Source organism: Ochotona curzoniae, unplaced genomic scaffold, assembly GCF_017591425.1.
Source record: "Ochotona curzoniae isolate NIBS_2020 unplaced genomic scaffold, NIBS_Ocur_1.0 scaffold_4683, whole genome shotgun sequence".
Lineage (NCBI taxonomy): Eukaryota > Metazoa > Chordata > Mammalia > Lagomorpha > Ochotonidae > Ochotona > Ochotona curzoniae.
Genome location: NW_024467121.1, coordinates 618,727 through 644,247, shown reverse-complemented (window position 1 = coordinate 644,247; position 25,521 = coordinate 618,727). Strand labels below are relative to the sequence as shown.

General features: G+C 43.9%; 1 protein-coding gene across 1 annotated transcript in view; it reads left to right on the top strand.

Annotated features, from left to right (window-relative positions):
* The first annotated feature begins 1,840 nt into the window (after positions 1-1,840).
* ACBD3 (acyl-CoA binding domain containing 3) overlaps positions 1,841-25,521 on the top strand; it is a 38,117-nt gene continuing 14,436 nt past the window's right edge. The window contains exons 1-3 of the mRNA XM_040967773.1: positions 1,841-2,168; positions 23,289-23,430; positions 23,998-24,138. Of these exons, the coding sequence (XP_040823707.1) occupies positions 1,883-2,168; positions 23,289-23,430; positions 23,998-24,138 (569 nt within the window). The 5' untranslated portion in view covers positions 1,841-1,882. The remainder of the gene's footprint in view (positions 2,169-23,288; positions 23,431-23,997; positions 24,139-25,521) is intronic.

Here is a 25,521-nt window from a genome sequence, read left to right as displayed (position 1 = left end):
ATCCAGCTTCTTGCTAACATGTACCCTGGGAAGCAGAAGGTGATGGCTTAAGTACTAGGGTCCCTGTCACCCACATGGGAGAACTGCTCCTAACCCTAGCTTTGGCCTGACCCAGCCATAGTTTTGGGGGCATTTGTGGGGTGAACCAGCAATGGACAAGCATGATTTTCTCTTTCTATCTCTCCCCATGTCTCTGTTGGTCTCCTTCCAAAGAAATAAAAGTAAGCTTAAACACACACTTGCCAAGGAACAGCCAAAGAGCTCTAAAACCGTAAAGCTTTTTTGTACGAGGAAAGTTTGATAGAGATCTTCCCAAACTTGACAGTTCACTCTAAAAACTAAGAAGAAATATCAGTTATGACTTGTGAAACTGAGAGAAATGTGCAAATAATTTTTCAGTATTTTATTCATTTTTGAGAAACAGTTTTAATTTAATGAAAGGTTTAATGCTGCTATTAAAGAGTGCAGTAAAGATAGAAAAAGACCAGGTCCAGCAGCAAAATAGGCAATGGCTGCATACAAAAATAAAGGGAGAGAGGTTCAACTTTACTCATGTAAATTTTAATATAGTCACAGAATCATGAAAACTATAGTAGTAAACAATTCCTAACAATGTTGGGCAAAGATTTAAAATCAAGCTTGACAAAACACTGTGCTTGCAATAAAACTGACTTACATGACCATTAAAAAAAAAAAAAGAAATGAGCTCCCATATAAAGAAACAATTATCAATACAAACAAATGTAATCAATTGTGCCATAGAAAAAAAAGCCGATTTATCACATTTCTTTATAGAAAATGTTATGAAGTAATTGCCATAGGAAAAGTGATGAAAAGTATGCAGCCAAAACACATAAAGAAAAGATCCTATTCAGTCAGTGCCCCTAGAATCTAATTCACAGCCAAGGGAATATGTGTCTTGTTCCTGGGTTATCCTACAGCAACTTACCAGGCAGTGAACAAATATTACAGCATGTTGGTGTTGGGTGTGGCGGTTCAATGAAGGGTGGGGGCTTCCTTCTCATGGAGGGTGCTTTCCTTAGGCCAGGCCCTGGGGGCGGCAGTGCAGGTCAGTGATTGGGTTCCTACTGCCCACGTGGGGGTCCTGGATAGACATCAGCTCCCAGTGGACACCGGGCCCAGTCCCAGACTTTGCTGGAATTTTAGAACAAACCAGTGGATGGGAGCTCCTTTTCTCTTTCTGCTTCTCAACTTAGGGGGAAAAAAAGGTGGGGTGGGGTGGTCTTTGTGTGTATGTGTTTTAGTTTAACAGGTTATTTATGACTTTTAAGTATGTAAGGAATTTTTTTTTTATCCATCTCATACTTTTTTCCTCCTTTAAAGAGTCCCCTTAACTCTATGAGCTTCAGTTCCTGCAAAGCCACCATCTTTCTGTCTGCAACAGGCTGGGAAAGCGAAATGAATCCTCAGCTCAGGTCTGGCATTTTCTGCAAGGGAGACCAAACCAAACCATGCTGGGCAAAAGGGCTCTGCCCCACACACAACTTAGCACAGCGGTGAAGACGGCCTGCTGGACCCGGCCGGGCCCACCCTGCACCGGGTAGACCCGAGGCAGCCGCGGGCTGACCGGGACGACCCGAGTGGTGGCGGAGAACTGGGGTCGAGAACACACTGTGAGGAGACCAGAGCGGGGGAAGGCCGGTCTAGCACAGCGTTCGCGAAGGGGGCGTGGCCGGTGGCCAGAAGGGGGTGTGGCCGGGCTTCCCGGAGGGGGCGGGGTCCCAGGCTCCAGCCCCGCTCTGGAGCTCCGGGGCCGCCTCAGCAGCGGAAGTTCCGGTGTCGGTAAGCGGAGGTTGGAGGTCAGCAGGAAGTCGATACGTGGCCGCCGCCTGTCCCCGCGGAGGAGGCGCAGCAGCCGGAGATGGCGGCGGTGCTGAACGCCGAGAGACTCGAGGTGTCCGTCGACGGCCTCACGTTGAGCCCAGATCCGGAGGAGCGGCCCGGCGCGGAGGGCGCTCCGCTGCTGCCTCCGCCGCTGCCGCCGCCGCCTGCGGGGTCTGGCCGGGTGCCGGGCGCCGGCGGAGAGCAGCCCGGGGAGCCCGGGGAGGCGGCGGCTGGGGGCGCGGCGGAGGAGGCGCGGCGGCTGGAGCAGCGCTGGGGCTTCGGCCTGGAGGAGCTGCACGGCCTGGCGCTGCGCTTCTTCCGAGGTGAGCCGGCCGGCGCCGCGCTGGGCCGCCGTCCTTGGCGGGGTCCGCGAAGTTTGTCACTGCGAGCTCGCTGACTGGGTCACACCCTTTGCGGGACCGTCCGCGTCCTGCCCTCCCGAGGTGACCAGGGCGTGGGGGACTAGCCTAGCGTCCATGGTGTCCAGTGGCCAGGTCCCCAGCCCCGACGAGCCCATTCTGGATTTGGGCTTGCCTTTTTTTTTTTTTTTAATAACTGATACTTTTCTGTATTCCATGGTGGCTACATCAGATTGCACCGATTTCTCTGCTTTTCTTTGAGCGGAAGAAATCCGTGGGTCCCCACACATAGCTTCCCAGGCACCCCCGGGTAGGAGCTGGTCGCCTGTCAGTACTGATGTGGCAAGGCTGGAAGTCGAGTCAGCTCTGTTGCTCCCTCTGGCTGGTCAGGCTGCGCTGAGCGGAAGGTCCGCTACCTTCTAGTAACTTGGCGGCGGCATGGAAGAGTGCATTCTGTGCTTTTCGGGTAATGAGTCGTTCGTTGTCTCCTGTCTTGGAGCAGGGCTGTGGTGTGTGATGTCTTGGCGTTTATTTCACTGGGTGCAATGGTGGCGGTAGCAGTCACATGCTGTTAGTGGGAAAGACTACTGAGAGGGCTGTGGGTTTGACTCTGAAAGATGTTGCCCTCTTGGTGGGGGAGGGTCAGGGAGCTAGACATCTGCACAGGAAACTTTAAAAGGGGTTGCTAGGTTCCACATACATTCCAGAACCGCTTATTCATGACACCTTCCCCCCAGAGGGAGTGCCTTTTGGAGTCCATATTTTATTAACTGAAGTTGAATAGTTCAGTGTAATGATATAGGCTAGGTTTTTTTTTTCTTTCAGAATGATTGATTGATTGTTAAAATTTTCCAGAACATTCAAATATTCTACATTCTTTCTTGTTATAAAGTTTATCCTTGAACGATTCCTTTTCGTTGCACAGTAAGTTCAGCCCTCAGTGTATTTGCTAGCTTCAGAAATTGGTAGTGGCTTGGTTTTGAATTCACTTGATCTTTGGCTGCCATTTATTTGCTTATCTGGCTGCAGTTTGTTTATTTGAAAGGCAGTCACAGAGAAAGACAGAGATCTTCATCCTCTGGTCTGTTCTCCAAATGGCCGCAGTGGCCACAGCTAGGGCCGTATGAAGCTAGGAGCCAGGAGCTTTCTGCAGGTCTTCCATGTGGGTGCAAGTGCCCAAGCATTTAGGCCAAACTCTGCTGTGTTCCCCCGGTACAGTATCCGGTAGCTGGATCAGAAGTGGAGCTACCAGAACTCAAAGTGGTGCTCACAGGGGATGCTGACACTGGAGGTGGACTGGCTCCCTGGCTGGAATTGAGTTTGTTGTAGTAATGACTATATTCCTACTAGTATAAAAATGTAGTCGTTTCTGCACAATTCATATATATTCTACCTTCCCTTTTTATTCTTGGATCTTACTTTTAAAGGTTTAGTTACCTGTTAGCAGAGATTGGGAATCTAAAAATACCAAGTTAACATTCTTCACTTTTGTCATGACTAACAGAAATGAGTAATTTCATTTTCTGACCTTGCTTGTTTGAAGGTACTTATATATTCTTTGAAAGATTAGAACATTGAATAAGGTGCAGTAAGCATCACATCGCTGTGAGATTCAGGAAGCTTGGTTCTGGTTACCACATCAACTCCTAGATGGTTAACTTTTCCCAGCTAGTTTCACATGTACATTTAGAGCTGGATTAAAAAAAATTTGATATCTCAGATTTCAGATTCAGTGACTTTAACCATGAGATTATTTGAACATGTTTGTGTTCATTATTTAAATCATCTGATGAGTGGCAAGAATTTTAGCAAACCCATAATTTGGGGGCCAATTATCAGTCACAGTCACCTTAGAGAAAAAGCTACACTGAAGGATATGATTCGCTCACTTGTTAAATTCAACACTCAGAGCCACATCCAAGTGGTTTAGAAGGAGGAATAGCTGTTTGGCAACTAAAACCTGCCTTTCTGCATGGATCATTGCATCCGAGAGCAGTGAAGAGACGGCTAGCTCCCGGGATGCTAACCGGAAGGATGTGAAGACAGACTAATGATGGAAGGGAGAGTGAGCCAAGTAATGCAGACTTTATTTTAATGTGTGACATCTTGAGAATTCCTGGCATTTTTTATCAGTCTTAATGAGGGCTTCTAATAGATCATTACATTATGAGTTTTGCATTAGAATGTCAAGAATTAAGAAAAATACATTTTATGAAATCATTGTGGAATAAGAATTTTGAAAGCTTTTTTTTCTTGAATAGTTTGGATTGGCAATCAGGAATCAGGTTTTTTGTTCCTTCCTTGATTACGGTTGTCCTATGCCAGTGACTAGACACATTATGTCAACTACCTACTCTTGGTTTTCTAAAGGCAAAGCAAAACAATATAAGAAAATAAAGGGTATCTCAGAAAAGTTCATGGAAATATAAAGTTGAAAGTTGAAAGATAAGTTCAGGACCCGGCAGCATGGCCTAGCTGCTAAAGTCCATGCCTTGAACTCGCCGGGATCCCATATGGGTGCTGGTTCTAATCCCGGCAGCTCCATTTCCCATCCAGCTCCCTGCTTGTGGCCTGGGAAAGCCGTCGAGGACGGCCCAAAGTTTTGGAACTTTGCACCGTGTGGGAGACCTGGAAGAAGTTCCTGGCTCCTGGCTTTGGATTAGTACAGCACCAGCCGTTGCAGTCACTTGGGGAGTAATCATCAGACGGAAGATCTTCCCCATTGTCTTTTCTCCTCTCTGTATATCTGACTTTCCAATGAAAATAAAATAAATCTTTTTTTTTAAAAAAAAAAAAGATAAGTTCATTATGGAGCAGAAAAACTTGAAATATGTGCAGCTTTTTCATATGCTTAGATTTTTGAAGACTTGTATTGATTTCAGGATTGTGTGGGTATGTATGTGTGAGCTTACAGCAAAATAAACATTTGTCAATTCCATTCTCTACATATGAGGAAATGTAAGTTAGTGATTTTCCTTCTAAATTTTAAACATTATTGAATTTTTAAAAATTTTTTTATAAAGATTTTGTTTGTTTAAAAGAAAAAGAAAAAGATCAGTCTTCTATCTGCTGGGTCAGGTTGAAGCCAGGAGCCATGAGCTTCATCTTGGTTTCTGCATGAACACACAGGCCAAGCCTTTGGGTGATGATCTGCTGGTTTCCCAGGCACGTTAGCAGGTAGCTGGATTAGAAATGGAACAGCTGGGACTCAAACTGGCACCTATATGGGGTGCTGGTGTCCCAGGTGGTGCATTAAGTAGTTGTGCTACAATGTTGGCCCCTGTTGAATTCTTATTTTGGAAAAAATTTCCATGTTGGGTTACCACTATGATGTTATTTGTTGTTGCTCTTATGGAGCTTGTAGTGCAGAGGAGGAGTCAGGCTCAGTGACAGCTGCAGTGTGAAGGACTGAGGGAGCACATAGCATTCTAGAAGGTCAGCATGTGTGTCAGCAGTAGACAGCTTGGTGCGTAGAGGTGGAAAGGTGAGCTGGATTCTCATCCTGGGAGAATGGGAATGTCATTGTAAATAGTTTCGCCGTTATGTGAGGTTAAGATAGGGTACCTTGGAAGGCGTTTAAATGAAGGAACAAAGTTCTTCATTCTGTTAACACAATTAAAGTGGATAGTCTTACCTTTTGGGTTAGGGGCCAAGAGAGCTCACTTCACTATATAACCTTAACACTTCTTGGGTGGAGTTAACCTGGGGAATTGTATTTTGGTTTTTAAGAGTTCTTTGGATAGGTTTTTCCTTTTCTAGTACTTTATCACCTCATTAAATTAAGATGGTAAATTGTTTGCATCAGTTGCTCTTATTTTTATTTATTTTTAAATTTTAGTATTGCATCGGTTGTTTTTAAAGATTTGTTTATGGAAGGAACTCCGTTTTGGGTCTTGCATGTGGGTGACAGGGGCCCAAGTATTTGGGCCTTGCTGCTGCTTTCCTAGATGTGTTAGGAAGGAGCTGGATCAGAGGTGGATCAGCCAGGACTATAACTAATGTCCGTATGGGATGTTGGTATCGCAGATGGCATCAGCTCACTATATGACAGCACAGAACATTAATTTAAAGTTCCCGATTAATGATTGCCAATAATTATGAAGCAGATACTCAGTAAATGCCTTTCATTCTTCTGAAGGCTGTATATACACTGTTTTCTTAGTCCTCTAAGCCCTTCTGTGAGGCTGTTATCCCCATTTCTCATTTGAAGAACCTGCTCTGGGCCTGGCGTGATAGTGTAGTGGTTAGAGTCTTCACCTTGAACATGCCAGGTTTCCATATGGACGCCAGTTCTAGTCCTGGCCGCCCTGCTTCCCATCCAGCTCCCTGCCTGCGGCCTGTGAGTGCAGTCAAGGAAAGCTCAGGGCTTTGGGACCCTGCACCGGCGTGGGTAACCTGGAGGAGGCTCATGGCTCCTGACTTTGGATAGGCTCAGCTTCAGCTGTTGCGCCGCTTGGGGAGTGAATGAACGGATGAAAGATCTTCCTCTCTGTCTCTCCTCCTCTCTGTACATTTGCCTTTCCAATAAAAATAAAAAAATCTAAAAAAAAAAAAAACCTGCCCTAGGAGTAAGTGGTGTGATTGGTTCTCAGATTGATTACAAGGACTTCTGATTAATGGAGGTGAAAAGTGATGTTCAAACTTCTCTCCAGCTGTGTTATGGCATTTGGGAATTTCTTTAATATATTTGCTTGAAAAAAATTGAGGGCTGACGAAAAGATGAAGCTATTTTTCTAAGTATGATCTTTTTATGGAACGTCCCAGATATCTGTAAAAATAAAGTGTGGGGAAACTGTCTACTCTGAGTGGTAGGAGTGAGTGCTCAGTGTTGGCTGAATTGGCCGTTACTTCCAGGCGTTGTCAGTAGACAGGTATTGGAGGTGGGAGGGAGTGGTTTTGAGGGTGTTCTGTGTGAAGGGAAACTCGGACTGGTGGTGTGGTGCATTTAGTTGAGCCGCCGCTTGTGACGCCAGGATCCAGTATGAGTTCTGGTTCAAGTCCCAGCTGCTCTACTTCCAACCTGGTTACCTTCTGTGGTGCCTAAGAAGGCAGCAAAGGATGATCCAATTAATTGGGCTCCTACCACCCACATGGGAAGACCTAGATGGAGTTCTAGGCTTCTGTCTTGGCCAGTGCAGCCATTTGAGGAGTGAACCAGGAGTGGAAAATCTCGCTTTTCTCTGTTTTGCCTTCCCTGTAACTCTTTCACATTTGCATGTGCACACGCGTGCGCACACACACACACACACACAGGAAATCTGTGGTTGGATTTGGAGGAACTAAAGTTTTGGCGGCCTCTTTATGGGGTAATATAGTTCTGCTAATATTACTGTTGCTTATATCCAGTGTATTAGCAGAATGTTACATATTCAGAGAATAATAATAATAATGGCAGTGACAGCTGAAATAGTTGTTTTTCCTGTTGATATCTTTAACCGTAAACATTTGCAAGAACTTTTACAAATGACTTCAGAAATGTTTTGAGATATTATACAGCTGTCATGTATTTGTTGGTAATTTATATAATTAATGTGTCTCTCCTGTACTTAAATGGTCTAGGCACAGATAGTTTCAAGTTTATTACAATGAAACATCTGTGAAGTTTTGAGTTTATTTTTCCTTTTCTTTGTCTTTTGTAATAGTATAGACTATAGTGTAATAGTGTTTCTTTGGATTCAGTGCACTCTGTTTGTATGTATGTGTTTAAGACTTACTTGTTTTTATTTGAAAGGCTGCTTTACTCCCCAAGTGGCTGCAACAGCCAAGGCTGAGCTTGGTTGAAGCCAGGAGCCAGGAGCTTCTTTTGGGTCTCCCTCTTAGGTACAGAGGCACGTGGACCTTTCTCTGCTGCTTTCTTGGGCCATAAGTAGGGAGCTGGATGGTAGAAGTTCAGCAGCCAGAACACAAACATGTGCCCATATGTGATGTCAGTGCTACAGGAGGATTAGCCAGCTGTACCACTACGTCAGCCCCTGTATATGTATTTTAATTATTTCAGTATTGCCTGAGGACTCCCTTCTTCATTTATGAAGAGAAATGTACAGATCCTAATTGTGTAGCTTGGTGAATTTTCACAAAGTGAGCATATAACCAACACCCAAAATAAGATGTTTAGGTTTTTTAGATTTAACTATACTGAGAGCTACTGTGTCCCATTATTTATATAGTAAAGTACACTCTGGGATTTTTCCCCCCTCACCCTGCTTCTAAATTCTTTAAGCTCTTTGTGTCTTTCTAAGCTCAAAGGGTGTAAGAATTATGAAAAACAATGTAAATTCTTTGCAGATTATGTAGCTGTTGATGTTCTCTAGATGTATACATTACTGCTAATGCGAAATCAGTAAGGATTGATTATGGAGTGTTTGAATTGATGGGGAGTGTAAAATCTTAAAATTTACTGAGTACTGGGACCAGCGTTGAGGCATAGCAGATTAAGCTATTCCCTGCAGTGCTGGCATTCCATATGAGCACTGAGTTGAGGCACAGCTGCTCCATTTCCCTTCCAGCTTCCTACTATTCACCTAGGACTTCTGGATGGAGTTCCAGAGATCCTTGCTTTGGCTTTGTGCAGCTCTGACCATTACAACTCTTTAGGGAATGAACCAGCAGATGGAAGATGGATCTTTCTCTCACTCACTCATTTTCCTTCTCTCCTCCCCTCACTCTGCCAAACTCTGCCTTTTCCAAAAACTCTTTTTAAAAAATTTACGAAGTACTTGATACCTGTTAGATAATTTCCTAAGTATTTCATAGTAATTGAGGAATACTGTGTTGTATTGTTTTTTCTTATTGCCAAACAATGTATCAGTCAGTTTATTTTCCCAATCCATCATGGGAGAAATGTATTTTTTTTTAAAGATTGATTTGTTTTTATTGGAAAGGCAGATTTACAGAGAGAAGGCAAGACAGAAAGATATTACATCCACTATTTCACTCCCCAAATAGCCATGACAAGTGGAGCTGAGCCAATCTGAAGCCAGGAGCTTCTTCCAGTGCAAGATCACTAAGGCTTTTTTTTTTTTGAAGATTTATTTATTCCTATTACAAAGTCAGATATACAGAGAGGAGGAGAGACAGAGAGAAAGATCCTCCGTCAGATGATTCACTCCCCAAGTGAGCGCAACGGCTGATCCGAAGCCAGGAGCCTGGAACCTCCTCCAGGTTTCCCACTCAGGTGAACCTCAGGCCGTCCTCGACTGCCTTCCCAGGCCACAAGCAGGGAGCTGGATGGGAAGTGGAGCTGCTGGGATCAGAACCAGCTCTCATTATGGAATCCCGGCGCATTCAAGGCATGGACTTTAGCCGCTAGGCCACCTCGCCGGGCCCAATCCCTAAGGCTTGAGCCATTCTCTGTTGCTTTCTCAGGCCACAAACAGGGAGCTAGGTGGGAAATAGAGCAGCCATGACACAAACTAGCACCCATATCGAATCCAGAGCTTGCAAGGTGAGGATTTAGTCACTGAGCCATCATTCCGGGCCCAGAAATGTGCTTTTGATTTTAGTATTAAGAGATGGGTTTTTCAAAGTATGCCTCCTGTGAGGCAACAGTGGAAGTATGTCCTTGAAAGGAAATGGATGTGATCTTGGGCTTCTGCTGCAATAGCAATGTGGTACTGTGGATGAGGGAAGAGAGGCTCTTGTGCTCTTCATCAGGCCAATCAGTCTGAGACACTGCTTTCAGTTGGAGGTGTTATAAGGTTAAGGTCAAAATAGAGCTCCTCAGAGAGATCAACTTGTGTCAGGGGGAATGCAGTGGTATTATAATGGCTGCTGTTGTCAATGTCTGTGGTGTGCAGGCACTATACAAAGACTTTGGAACTTTGATTTCTCACCCTCACAAGAACTCTAAGAGAGTAGTATGTCTGTTTTATTGATGGAAAAACTGAGTTTCTGGGGCTGGTGATATGGCATAGTAGGTTAAGCCAATGTCTACAGTTTTATGTGCAGGTCCCACATGGGTGCTGGTTTGATACCTGGTTGATCCACTCGCGATCCAGCTCTCTCTACTAGTGTCCCTGGGAAAGCAGCACAGGATGACCTAAAGGCTTGGCCTCCTACATCCACATGCAATACCCGAAGGAAGCTCCTGGCTCCTGGCTTCAGCGTGGTGGAGTGAACCAGCAGATGGAAAAACATATTGTCTTACCCTCTGTGTGATTCTGCCTTCCAAATAAATAAATACATTTTTAAATTAAAAAGCTGAGATTCAGAAAAGTGAGACGACTTTTCTCCTATTGTACACTTAAATAGTGAAGCTGGGGCTTATGTTTAGGTCATTGTGAGTTTTGATTGAATTAAAGCGGTGGTTAGCCTGCAGGATTGAGAACCCAGGACATGTCATGAGTATTTTGTGACTATTTTGAGGTCTGATCTGTAGGATGTGTTTTATCTGATGCTAAGGACAAGAAATAGACTCTGGATAGAAATGAGAGATCCCAGCTCAGCTACCCAGCGATGGAGTAGACTGTTTTGGGACAGGGCTTCTTATCACCAGAAATTCAAGCATAAGTTACTGGCAGATGGATATATAGAGGGGATTTGAACTGTGGTTTAGCAGCTCAGTCACCTGTGTTCAATAAGTCTTCCAACCCATTGGATTTATGGCATTCATTTAATCAAATAATAATATGAATAATGTGATGTATCCACTTAAAATTACTTCTAGAGAAAGGAGAAGCATGTGAAAACATCTCTCCTATATGCTAGCCATTGAAATGTGAGCATAATTTTTGTATAATTAATTTTGTGTGGAAGGTAATTATGTTTCAGAGCTTTGGGCTTGGTAACAAACTATAACACTATTTGCAAGTTACTTTTTAAAAAAATGTATCAATTTTTATTTGAATGACAGATTTTATAGGGAGAAGCTTCCTTTCGCAGTTCACTCCTCAAATGACCACAATGGCCAGAGCCTAGCTGATCCAGAGCCAGGAGCCCCTCCAGGTCTCCCATGTGGGAGCGTGGGCCTAAGGATTTGAGCCCTCCTTCACTGCTTTCCCAGGCCACAAGCAGAGAGGTGGATGGGAAGTGGAGCAGCTGGGACATAAACTGGCACCTGTATGGAATGTCAGTTCTTGGAGGCAGAAGATTGGCTTGCTGCATCACCATGCCAGCCCCCTTAACATGCTATTTGTGCTATCTTATGAGAAGTTTAAAGTTAAATATTTGTAGATTCAGTAAGATAATAGCATAGACACTGTGTGTATTTTGTATGTTGAATTAGTGTTTTTTGTTTTTTTTTTTTTTTTTTTGCTCTTGTAACAAGTTACCAAAATTCAGTGGCTTAAAACCAACATATACACTTACTAGAGGTTAGAAATCCAAAATGGATCTTCCAGGGATAAAATCACCACATCAGCAGAGATTTGTTCCTTTTGGAGAGACTCCAGGGGAGAATCTGTTTTTTTGCCTTGTCCAGGTTCTAAGGAAACCCTGTGCGCTTTGGTTTATAGCCTCATCCTCCATCTTCTGAACCAGCAAACCAGTATCTTCACATTGGCCTCTAATTATTTTTCCTCTTCCACCTATGAGGACTCATGTGGTTACATTGCGCCTGAAAGGGTAATTTAGGATAAGGTTGCTACAAGCTTGGTTCCCCTACCGTAACATGCATATAGGTTCCAGGAATTAGGGCACACACATAGGGGACCATATTAAGCTGACTGCATGTCAGAATATCTTTTTAACTGAAAAAAAGTGTATGAATTTATTCCTTTTACAATTCTATCAAAGTAGAAATCAAAGCAATTGAAAAGGTCAAATTGTACCATAAAATTTGTAATGAAAAATAACCATCCCTGTTTTTCCCATCTTCTATATTCTAATTGCTTTCCCAGGCAGGCACTTTCCTTTATTTTTAAGGGTTTTTTGTTTGCTTGCTTGCTTTGTGGTTTTTTTTTTTTTTTTTTTTTTTTGAAGATAGGATTACAGAGAGAAGAGAGAGAGAGAGAGAGAGAGATCTTTGATCTGCACATTCACTCCTCAAATGGCCACAGTGGTCAGAGCTGGGCTGGTCCAGAAAGCCAGAAGCCAGGAGCTACGTCTGGGTCTTTTCCACTTCTTTTCTTTTTCTTTTCTTAAAGATTTATTTTTATTATTTTTTCTATTGGAAAGGCGGATATACAGAGAGGAGAGACAGAGAGGAAGATCTTCCGTCCAATGATTCACTCCCCAAGTGAGCGCAACGGCCGATGCTGGCTATGCCGATCTGAAGCCAGGAGCCTCTTCCGGGTCTCCCACGCAGGTGCAGGGTCCCAAAGCTTTGGGCCATCCTCGACTGCTTTCCCAGGCCACAGGCAGGGAGCTGGATGGGAAGCGGGGCTGCCGGGATAGAACCGGCACCCATATGGGATCCTGGGCGTGCAAGGCGAGGACCTCAACCACTGCGCCACTGCGCCAGGCCCTTTTCTTTTTCTTTTCCAGGCTCATTAACAGGCAGCTGGATTGGAACTGAATTTGGGAGTTGAACTGGCATCCAGTTGGGATGCCAGCAGCACAGGCAGAGGCTTAGCTTGTTATGTCAGGGTTCCAACCTTAATTTTTTAGAAAAAATTTTGTTGCTTTCATTTTTTTTTAAGATTTATTTATTTTTTTAAATTATTTTTTATTTGAAAGGTGGATATACAGAGAGGAGAGACAGAGAAGAAGATCTTCCATCAGATGATTCACTCCCCAAGTGAGCCACAACGGCCGATACTATGCCGATCTGAAGCCAGGAGCCTCTTCTGGGTCTCCCGTGTGGGTGCAGGGTCCCAAAGCCCTGGGCCGTCCTCGACTGCTTTCCCGGGCCACAGGCAGGGAGTTGGAAGGGAAGCGGGGCTGCCGGGATTAGAACCGGCGCCCATATGGGATCCCGGGCGTGGAAGGCGAGAACCTTAACCACTTGGCGCCACCGTGCCGGGCCCTGCTTTCATTTTTATACTGTTCTTTTAGCTTTATTTTCTTAAAAAGATTTATTTATTTTTATTACAAAGTTAGATTTATATACAGGAGGAGAGATAAGAAGACCTTCCGTCCGATGATTCACTCCCCAAGTGACTTGAACGGCTGGTGCTGTGCTGCTCCGGAGCCAAGAGCCAAGAACTTCCTCCAGGTCTCCCACGTGGGTGGGGAGTCCCAAAGCTTTGGGCCTTCCTCAACTGCTTTCCCAGGCCACAAGCAGGGAGCTGGATGGGAAGTGGAGCTGCCGGGATTAGAACTGGCGCCCATATGGAATCCTGGCGCGTTCAAGGCGAGGACTTTAGACAGTAGGCCACGCCGCCAGGCCCAGCTTTATTTTTATTTAAAAGGTAGAATTACAGAGATGAGACAGAGAGAGATCCTTCATCTGCTGGTTCACTCCCTAAATGGCCACAATGGTTGGAGCTGGGCCAATAAGAGGCCAAGAGCCTGAAGCTTCCACCATATCTCCCCTCCCCCCGCAAGGTTTCCCATATAGGTCCAGAGCTACAGAGAGAAGGGGAAAGAGAAAATCTTTATCTACTGATTACTTTAGCAGGATTTGTCTGAAGCCAGAATCCAAGAGCAGCTTTTGTGTCTCCCAAGTGCAGGGGCCCAAATACTTGGGCCATTTTCTGTTGCTTTTGCAGGCCTGTTAGCAAGGAGCTGGATCAGAACTGGAACAGCCCTCTGGGACTAGTACCAGCACTCAAATGAATACTGGCACAAAGATGGAGGTTTAATCAGTTATGACATGGCACCAGCCCCAGTAAAGTTTTTTTTCTTTCTTTTTAAGACAGCTGTCTGAGATGTCGTTAAATTCTTGAGTCTTTTTTTTCCCCAGATGTCTTCCTGGAAACTGCCTTTACCTTTTACTCCAGTTTGCTTTTCCCTGAATCCTGGTTTTTCTTGTGCTTTGTTATTACTTTGGAAGTACGCAACTTCAAATTAAGAAAAAAGTGCATGGGAATTAAAATAATTTTGGAGAACATACATTTCCAAAGTTTTGTCCTCCTGTCATATTCAAAGTATGATTATTGGGGCAGGGCTGTTGGGAAGTCAGCGAAAGATTGACCAAGTGCTTGGGCCTTTGTATCTGAAGCTCCTGACTTTGGCCTGGTCCAGCCCTGGCTGTTGTGGCCATTTGGGGAGTGAACCAATGAATGTAAGAGTTCCAATCCCGGCGGCCCCATTTCCCATCCAGCTCTATGCTGTGACCTGGGAAAGCAGTGGAGGATGGCCCAAAGCCTTGGGACTGTGCACCTGCGTGGGAGATCCAGAAAAGACTCCTGGCTCCTGATCATGGAACAGCTCAGCTCTGGCCGTTGCTGCAGCCTGGGGAGTGAATCATTGGGCAGAAGATATTCTTCTCTGTCTCTCTGTATATCTGACTTTCCAATAAAAATAAAATAAATCTTTAAATAAGAAAAGGGACAGAATTTATTCCCTGTCAGAATGGTAATATAATGTGAATGTTCAGTAATAGTATTTAATAGAGAACACTTTGTTAAAACTATTAAATACATATTTTTAAAACCTAGTAAATATATAAAAGGCTCAGTAAAAATGTCAATGCAGTTTGCAAGAATGACTGTTCTGGGCCCGGTGCAATAGTGTAGTGGTTAAAGTCATCACCTTGAATGCACTGGGATCCCATATGGGATGGAATTTGTTTCCAATCAGAATGGTAGTATAATGTGAAGATTTAATAATAGTATTTATTTTTAAAGATTTATTTCTTTTTGTTGGAAAGGCAGATATACAGATAGGAAGAGAGAGACAGAGAGGAAGATCTTTCATCCAATGATTCACTCCCCAGGTGGCTGCAGTGGCCGAAGCTGCGCTGATCTGAAGGCAGGAGTCCAGATCTTCTTCCATGTCTCCCACGCAGGTGCAGAGTCCCAAAGCTTTGGGCCGTCCTCGACTGCTTTCCCAGGCCACAGGCAGGGAGCTGGGCCTGCTGGGATTAGAACCAGTGTCCATATGGGATCCCGGTGCATTCAAGGCGAGGACTCTAACCACTATGCTATCGTGCCAGGCCCTAGTAATAGTATTTAATAGAGAACTCCCCATTTCTTAAAACTAGTAAATAGATAAAAAGACTCAATGGAAATGTTAGTGCAATTTACAAGAATGAATGTTCTGCTTTGCTTTTTCTTTTAAGATATATTTATTTTTTATTAGGAAGGTAGATCTACAAAGAGGAGAGACTAGAAAGGATCCTTCATCTGCTGGTTCAGTCTCCAAGTGGCAGCAGTGGCAGGAGCTGAGTCCATCTGAAGTCAGGAGCCAGGAGCTTTTTCCAGCTCTCTGCCTATGGGTGCAGGATCCCAAGACTTTGGACTTTCTGCTGCTGCTTTCCCAGGCACATTAGCATGGAGCTGGATGGGAAGTGGAGCAACTGGGACACGAATATCCGTATGTCATGCTGGCACTTGAAGGTGGACGGCTAGTCTGTTGATCGATGGTGCTGGCCCCATGCTTTGCTTACTCTCGCCAGAATTGATCCATAAAGTCAACTTCAGTAGCTGTATTTGTTGAGCATGATTCTGGTGGCTAGTACCTATGAACATAGCATGATGAAAGTATTGAGGTTCCTCAAGGAAAATGCCTGTTTGACTCCTCAACTGGGGTTAACCCTGAAAACAAAGCCTCTTTATTTAAAAAATACTTGATTTACTGTATTTACAATAAAGTTTTCCATCTGCTGCTTCACTTACATTTGTAAGTGTGTCTAGGCGTAAAAAAGGCAGACAGTAAAGCAATATCCTTAACGCTCTGAAACTTACCTATTTAGTGAGTCATTTTTTAGTGCTCAAAGTTAGACTAGTATTTTAGTAAATGCTGGCGTCAGTTTCTGTATTTTATTCATCATTTGCCATTGTTTCCTGTACTAAGTTCTACCAGATGCTTGAAATGAAGCAGATTTATCATCTGGTAGAAAATGGACTCTCCTAAACAAATAGTAGTGTTTTACAAACAACTTTATAGTAGTCATAGATTTTTAAAATTTTACTTATTTTTATTGGAGAGTCAGATTTACAGAGAGGAGAGATAGGTTAAACCCTGCTTTTTGGAGACAGGTGGCTTCTTACAAGAAAGGAGCCCAATAATAGGGTTATAGACCACTAGTAAGCAAATACCTCCCACCTGCCAGCCATCAAGACATGTATAGAACCAGGAGCATCTTCCACATTAAAAAATATCCAGGTATATCACGCAGAATTTGGAAACTTAGATGTTAATAAGATTTCCAGCATTGCCTAGGGTGTGGGAGATAATTACCAGGGGTTTATTTTCCATACCTGGGTAGATAATAATAAATTGATCTTACCTAATGAGTTAGCCAGTTTGTAAACAAGTGGAATCAGTTATTACTTGTAGCTTTGTTTTTTGAAGAATAATTTAAGATCAAGTAAAGGGCCCAGCACGGTAGCCTAGTGGCTTAAGTCTTCACCTTGCATGTGCCAGGATCTCATATGGATGCCAGTTCGTATCCTGGCTACTCTACTTCCCTCCCTGCTTGTGGCCTGGAAAAGTAGTCGAGCACAGCCCAAAGTCTTGGGACTTGCACCTGAATGGGAGACCTGGAAGAAGCTCCTGGCTTTGAATCAGCTCAGCCCAGCTGTTGCGGCTGCTTGGGGAATAAACCAGCAGATGGAAGATCTTACTCTCTGTAAATCTGCCTTTCCAATTAAACAAATCTTAAAAAAAAAAAAAAAAAAGAAAAGAAAAGAAAATGACAACTCAAAGTGGGTAATGATTTCTTTTAATAAGCATTTGTTACCTCAGATGTTTTTGAGCATGGAAGGCCTCAGCCTGTTCTTTAAAGTGTCTGAGTATTAACAAGTATGCATAATTTCCTCTAGTTCTTGGCTTAACCATAGCGTCCATTGCCAGTTATCTCCTGGTTCTGCTCCTTGAGTTTGCATCCCTTGATTACTAGAGGTAGTCCTACTTTGGGATTATTTCTAGTACAAGTAATAATTCTGGATGATGTTTGGATAGTCTTTTGCATGTGAAACCAGACAGTGAATTTATGTAACCAGTGATGGGTTTCATCTCTCCCATTATAAGTGAAAATGGCCATTGAGTACCATATGAAATCCCCATTCATCTCTTCTTGCTAGGTGCATTTCTGAAGTGAAGTTCAAATAGGGATAAATTCACACTTATGATAAGTGCAGAATCCTTCAGTTGGCCTCTTTGGTCTTAGCTCTGTGCCTCCTGATCCATCTGATTGTTTTCCTTGGCTATGCAACTGTAGATAACCTGGGGAGTATACCGTGGTCATTTCTTCTGGCAGCATAATGACTTCTAAAAAGTCCAGTATCTCTTTCACATATTTAATTGTCTTTTTTCCTTGGAGGTTAAACAAGCTCCATGTGCTGCAGGAACCATTTACTTAGAGTTGCCTATTTCTTTGCCAGAGGTGTAAGATCTGTGAGGGGTGTGAGCTCTACCTTTTGAGCAGGGGTATCTTATGTGAGGACCGCCACTTCCTGGGTCCCGCTGAGTCACTGTTGCACACCCTGCTTTCTGGCATGTTTTATCATTGAAGCTGCTATCATTTGTACACATCTCCAAGTTCAGTTCTTCCAAAGGCTGAGTAGTCAAATCAGATCTGGAGTAAATGTCAGTTATTTACATGCAGTAATTATGTTTTTCTGCTATTAGAGACAGGACGGCTTAGGTTTATATTGAACACTATCTTTAGTTTTACGTTTGGGTTATTCAGTAGTATCACCTCTATTTGTGTAATCTCAGAAGTAAGCTGATATCCGCTTTTTGTTCGAACAGAGAGTTCAGGTGTGCACTGTAATAGGCTTCTCCCAAGGTGAACATTCTAGCCTTTTTTTAAGACGTCATATGTTGCAGTTTCTATTGAAAACACACTGGGCATTCCTGATATACTGTGTCCAGTTCCTTAGAAAAATATGCAACAGGCCTCTCAGTGTTACTTAAATTTCATGTCAGTACCCCAAGGCTTATTCTTTGTTGTTTTTGCACAAAGAAATCAAATGACTTTCTTACATCTGGGAAACCAAGGCCTGGGGCTGATAGGAGCTTTTCTGTTATGGATTGAAATGTCCTGTGACATTCTGCAGTCCAGTTAAGTGGCTCATTATCATTTCCTTTGAGAGCTTCAGAAGGGGGCTTGGCCATGAGTCTGAAGCTGGGAATCTAGCCAGATATAACACAGCTATTCCGAAGAATCCTGGTAATTGTACTTTGGTGATGGGTATGCATTCTAGCCTCTCCCCAATCTGGTGGTAGTTTCTTTGTTCTTCAGACAGCTCAAAGCTTTACAGGTGGTTGAGAAATTTGTTCCTTTTATTTCTTTTTAAGGTTGACTTATTTTGGGTCTGGTATTATGTCATAGTAGGTAAAGCCATTGCCTGCCATGATGGCATCACTTATGGGCACATCAGTTTGAATTCTAGCTATTCTGCTTGCAATCTGGCTTACTGCTAATGAACTGGGAAAAAGGGCTCTGCATGGCTCAAGTATTTGGGCCTCTGCACCCACATGGGAGACCTGGAAGAAGCTCATGGCCTCTGGCTTCAACTTGGCTCATCCTGGTTCAACCTGGCCAGCAGGCTGAACGAGGGACTCGTGGAAAGTAGCAGCCATAGTCTTGGAGGACAAGAGGGTCTTGTTAGGTGTTTAGAAGTGAGTACCTCGCTCCAGTGTTGATTAAAAAGTTTTTGAGTTTATTTTCCTTAGTAGTTGTTACCTGGGGTTCCTCCTGGGAAGTGGTGGTGTAGTCCAGAGGCACCTTCATCTGGGACAGCGTGAGTAGGCTGTGGCAGCTGGTAGGCTGACTGGCGATGTGTTTCTTCCTTCGCCTGCCAGGGGAAGCTAGGACATTGTGGAGCATGATCGGAGGGTACTGCTCAAGTGATTCTGAAAGTTCTGAGACATTGTTGATTTCATTGCTCCAGCGTTGGGGAAATCCCAGGGTATTGGTTGACATATTCTGCCCTAGTCTCAATTCCCGCAGATACTTGCTGTCAAAACTGGACTGAGGGCTCAGTGTGGTAGCCTAGTGGTTAAATTTCTTCTCATTGGGCCCTAGTGGCTAAAGTCCTCACTATGCATGTGCCTGGATCCCATAGGGCACCCATTCTAATTCCAGCAGCCCAGCTTCCCATCCAGCTCCCTGTTTGTGGCTTGGGAAAGCAGTTGAGGATGACCAAAGCCTTGGGACCCTGCACCACCCATGTGGAAGAACCGAAGGAGGCTCCTGGCTTCTGACTTTGGATTGGCACAGCTCAGCCGTTGCAGCTGCTTGGGGAGTGAGTCAGCAAATGGAAGATCTTCCTCTCTGTCTCTCCTTCTCTCTGTATATCTGCCTTTCCAATAAAAATGGAAAAAATCTTAAACAAAATCCTCTCCTTGTATGTGCCGGGATCCCACATGGGCACCGGTTTGTGTCCCGGCTGATCTACTTCCCATCCAGCTCCCTGCCCGTGACCTGGGAAAGCAGTTGAGGATGGCACAAAGCCTTGGGAGCCTGCACCCACTTGGGAGACCCAGAGGAGGCTCTGAGCTCCTGGCTTCAGATTGGCTTAACTCTGGCCATTGTGGCCACTTGGGGAGTGAACCAGCGGTTGGAAGATCGATCTATCTGTATCTCCTCCTCCCTGTAAAGCTGCTTTTTCAATAAGAATAAACAAATCTTTTTTAAAAGGGAAAGGGGAGAAAAACTTGCTGGAGAGAGCTATCCAGTTTGTTCTGCCCTCCATGGTTTTAGACATCCTTTGCAGGCCTCAGTGAACTGGTTGTCAGGTCCCCTTTGAACATCTGGGCATGCCGTCCACTGCACAGGCCTCAGCAACTGTGGAGACCCAGTTCTGACACATACACTTCACGGTCAGATCACACATCCTATGATTTTCACTGTGGTTAGAGTTCTGAGTCCAGTGATCTCCTTGGGGGCGGTGGTTGGTGATCCCAACCTGACTCCTTTGTGTACCAGCCAGTTTTGAGTCCGGCTCAGTCCATCATCCACATCAGCCTAAAACCGCCTGCACTGGTGGTTGCAGTTTTGTCCCCAGCCCCATCTCATGCACAAACTAGTGGATGCTGTGGCCCAGCCTAACTGCCCACCACACACACTGCCCTCACACATACCAGAAAGAACTGCAGCCTTGTTGGAGCGATCCCCAGTCACCCCTGCCAGGTCTGACCCAGCCCCATTCCCTGTGCATGCCAGTGTGTGCAACATCCCATTCAACTCTAGTATGGATCAGTGGGCATTGAAGCCTCGCTCAACCCAACCAGTTCCACTATCCAGCCTACACTCATGCCAGCAGATGCCACTGCCTGTCCAGCCAGAGCTGACCCCAACCCTGATCCTCATGCTCATTGATGGGAGCTCTAGCATATCAGAGGGGTGCCCACAATTCCCTGCTAGGAAAAAATGCCCACTTGAAGCCCTGGATCTTGCACTTTCCAGGTGCTTCAATGGTCTAGCCTGATAGGACTTGCCACTAGTCCCAGCACCTGCTAGCAGATGCGGCCAGCCTTTTGCTTATAATGTATGCACTGCTCTAGCCCTAAGGTCAGCCCATTCGGGCATGCCTTAGGACCTTCGGGGGTCCTATTTCTGGCTGCTTGCTGCCTCTAGCAGGTGTCGTCTTGGATCTCCATTGTTTGCAGCTCATGGCTGCAGCAAGCAGCGTCACCTTTTTTTTAGGTTTATTTATTCATTATTGAAAGTCAGATTTACAGCGTGAACGAGAGACAGAGAAGATCTTCTTAGTTAATTCACTCCCCAAGTGGCCGCAACAGTTGATGCTGAACCAATCCAGAGCCAGGAGCTTCTTCCAGGTCTCCCGTGCAGGTGCTTTGGGCCATCCTCGACTGCTTTTGCAGGCAAGCAGGGAGCTGAATGGGAAGTGGAGCATCCTGGATTTGAACCGGCACCCATATGGGATGCTGGCGCGTGCATGATGAGGATTTTCGCCACTAGGCTACTGCACCTGGCCCGGATCATTTTATTTTTAAACTGTTTCAGCTGCAACATCAATACCCTTAATACTCTGTAACTTTTCCCTTATGTTAAGGGCACTGTAACCAGGTCTCTTGGCTTTGTAATCATTTGAGAAGTGAAGCAGTGAATGAAAGATACCATGCTTCTGTCACTTTGCCTTTCAAAGAAATGAAAATAAACTTTAATAGGCAGAAGGATTTTCGTTTTATCCTTGTTTTTTTTTTTTTTTTTTTTTGGTTTGGGGACACTTCCTCTGCATCCTCATTATTAAGCATTTTTTGTAATGATTTACCTGGCTGGCTTCTGAGCTTATTGGAGTGCCTGTCAGCTTCAGCCCTGGGTATGGCCTGTCCCTGATTGGATTTCAAGGTTGTAGTTCATGGAGCCTCATGTCACTCTTTCCCCAGTACCATCTCTGCATTCTGCAGCCTCATCAAGATTATGAGCACCGAAAATGGATGCAAATAAGTTTCCGTCTTTTTTAGGATTGCTTTGGTAAGAAGATGGATTATTTTTCCAATTAGATAAATGTGAATTGGAAAGGGAGAGTGCATGTACTAAAATCCTCCAGTTTAGCCTGGGTTATGGAGTCCTGGAGAGATTTGCTTCAACAGGACACAGTTGCCCCGCCTCTAACTGAGCTTCCCCTGGGCCAAATTGAGTGCCCTGACAGGTGTAGGAGGTTATTACCTTTCACTTGGACTATTGATTCAGTGTCCACTTTTGACACTGACTCAGGCACACCAAGCTTTTCTAATTTTCTCTCCTCTGGTCCAGATCTTACACATTTTCTGCAGGCTTTTATTTTGATACAGACTTACAAGATTAGGCAGATGCAGTCTCATCCCATCTTCCCTCTTGCTTATGGAACAGGTCCAGCTGCACAGTAGTGTTAGTTTAGAGACCCATTTTTAACCCATTTTCCCTGACTGCAGTGAGTATTTCTTCCTTTTCACTGACTGATTGCTAAACATTATCCATTTGTAAAGAATACATCATAAAGGACTGCAATCAAGTATGTTGTTAACATTTCATATTTTGTACAGAAGTCTGACTTTAACTTGAGAGAGGGTATTTGTAGTGTGTGATACAGTGCTTCTGGAATTCCTTCTCAGAGAATCACCAACAGGTGGGATTTGCTGTCTTTCACGTCCCAAAGGTTTCCTAACACTGAGCATTTTTGGATTACCTGAGATGCTGAAGGTGACAGTCCATTAAGTGTACCTGCCAGATGAGCTGTTGGAATGCCCTTTCACCTAAAATAGGGAGTGCTCTTCTGGAATGAGTCCCTAGGAGCCTGCTTTATGTCCTGGGTAAAAAGCAACTGACACTCCATGAGAGTTGTAGTTACTTAGCAACACCATAAAAAACCCAGAGGGACTAGTGTGTCTTATCTTGACTTCCATGCAAGTCCAAGGACTCTGTATTAAATAAGGTTTTCAAATTTTAGTCTCTATTGGAGCAAATATCATTAAACAGATCAAAACCATAAATACAATAAAAAATTTACATGTGGACCCAAAACTAGTAGAAATGGAATTCCTTGGTGTCTACCACTTTTTTTAGTGTTATCTTTCTTCTTTGAGACTCTGGCCCAACAGATGGAAATTTTACCCATAGTCTTTATGAGAATGAAGATGACTTAAGAAGATAGGGGCTGTAATAAAATTGCACGTGAAGTGCTGCATGACGTGCCTGCATCCCATGTGGGTGCCAGTTCAAGACCCGGCTGCTTTACTTCCAATCCAGCTCCCTGCTAAGGTGTATGGGAAAGCAAAAGAGGCTGGCTCAATGCTTGTAATCCTGCACCCATGTGTGGGAGATTGAGAAGCTCCAGATTATAAGCTTGAGCCTGGTCCAGCCCTGGCTATTGACCTGGCTGTTGGGAGTGAACCAGCAGATAAAAGATAGCTTGTCACAGGTACTCTCCCTCTCTCCCTCTCTCCCTCTCATACCCTCTCTAAATAAATAAATCAGCATAGAAGGTTTCTGCCTTAGAATGTATTTGAAATTTCGAACCTGAAGTAAGTATCTCAACTCTAATATTGTTTACAGTTTGTGACATACCTTATAGCTAAATCTTTATATCGTGATGAAATTTATGTATTTTGCCAGTGCTAATTTTTGTTTGTATTTCTTTTTTTTAGAGAAAGATGGCAAAGCATTTCATCCAACTTATGAAGAGAAGCTAAAACTTGTAGCACTGCATAAGCAGGTTCTAATGGGTCCATATAATCCAGACACTTGTCCTGAAGTTGGATTCTTTGATGTGTTGGGGAATGACCGGAGGTAACAATATTTTTTGGTATACATAAATTAATGAGAATAGTGTTAGAAAGGGTGTCAATTGGTTACATGTAAGTAGCTGATTCATTAGTTTAGAAAAAGAACCATAGCATTTTTCTTTGTAGCTGGAGACCTCACTTATTTATCTGTTTTTCAATTAGAAATGATTATGGCTAAATATTATGGAAGTTTACTCATCTGATTATAAACATAAATAATATTAGCATCAGCCATTTAAAATACATATTAATTGATGACCTTATTGGGATGTAGAGCAGCAGCATAGTACATTGAATGTATTTTGTTCAGTTAAGGCTAAATGTAAGAAAATTAAAGCACTGTATGGGAATTATTGAAAATGCAGTTAACTTGAAGTGTGTGACCTGTATAATTTAGTAAATTTAAATTTATTAAATCACATGCTTTTGAAACTTCAAGTTTTGAGCATTTTTCTTAGGTTATAATTAATTTTCATTTTAATCATAATTGAGAATTAGTTCACATTTTGGTTTAAGTTCAGACAAGTTCTCACTCTTAAACGTGGGAAACCTTTCTTGTTATTCCCTGCAGGAGAGAGTGGGCAGCCCTGGGAAACATGTCTAAAGAAGATGCGATGGTAGAATTTGTCAAGCTCTTAAATCGATGTTGCCATCTCTTTTCAACATACGTTGCGTCCCACCAGATAGAGAAGGAAGAACAAGAAAAAAAAAGGTGAAGTTTGAGGGTACAGACTATTTTCCTCCTGTGCAGCCCTTTAGACTGATTATATTTTGTGGAGTGTGTGTTCTAGACCAGGTGTCTTCCCTTGGGTCTCAAGTTACAGTAATGGCTTTAATTTCCTAACGTGAGCAGGCATTTATGAGTTGTAGAAGAATGTAGGTGTGGGGCCTGGTGCAGTGGCTAGGGGCTAAAGCCCTTGCCTTGCTTGCATGTGCCAGGATCCCATATGGGTGTCTGTTCTAATCCCAGATGCCCCACTTCCCATCAAGCTTCCTGCTTGTGGCCTGGGAAAGCAGTCGAGGATGGCCCAAAGCCTTTGGACATTACATCCATGTGGAAGACCTGGAAAAAGCTCCTGGCTCCTGGCTTCCAATCGGCTCAGCTCCAGCCATTGTGACCACTTGGGGACTGAATCATCGGACGGAAGATCATCCTCTCTGTTTCTCCTCCTCTCTGTGTATCTGACTTTCTAATAAAAATTAATCTTAAAATAAAACATATGTATTTTACTTTAAAGTCAGAGTTATACTGAAAGAAAGGGAGAAACAGACAGATACGCCTTCCATCTACTGGTTCACTCCCGAGAAACCACAGCAGCTGGAGCAGGGCCAGGGCATCTGGAGCCAGAAGCTTCTTCATGTTTCCTGCATGAGTGCAGAGACCCAAGCTCTTGGACCATCACATGCTGCTTTCTTTGGCTGTTAGCAGAGAGCTGGATCTGATGTTTGGAACTGGTACCCATATGGGATGTTGATACTACAGGTTGAGGATTAAGGTGCTACACCATGGCACTAGTCCTTAAAAATGTAATTTCAGAAAAAAATACATAAATATCATTCACATAGAGAACTTTCCTTTTGTTAAAAAAAAAATGAAACACTGAAAGTCTTTTTTTTTTTTTTTTTTTTTTTTATTGGAAAGGCAGATATACAGAGAGGAGAGACAGAGAGGAAGATCTTCCATCCGATGATTCACTCCCCAAGTGAGCGCAACGGCCGATACTATGCCAATCCGAAGCCAGGAGCCTCCTCCGGGTCTCCCACACGGGTGCAGGGTCCCAAAGCTTTGGGCCGTCCTCGACTGCTTTCCCGGGCCACAGGCAGGGAGCTGGAAGGGAAGCGGGGCTGCCGGGATAGAACCGGCGCCCATATGGGATACCGGGCGTGCAAGGCAAGGACCTTAACCACTGCGCCACCGCACCGGGCCCAACACTGAAAGTCTTCTTACCTTTCCTTCAGTTCTACTTTCTTTTCATAGGCAAAAACTCATATTCTTTTTTTTTTTTAATTTATTTAATTTTATTGGAAAGTCAGATATACAGAGAGGAAGATCTTTTGTATGTTGATTCACTCCCCAAGTGGCCACAAAGGCCAG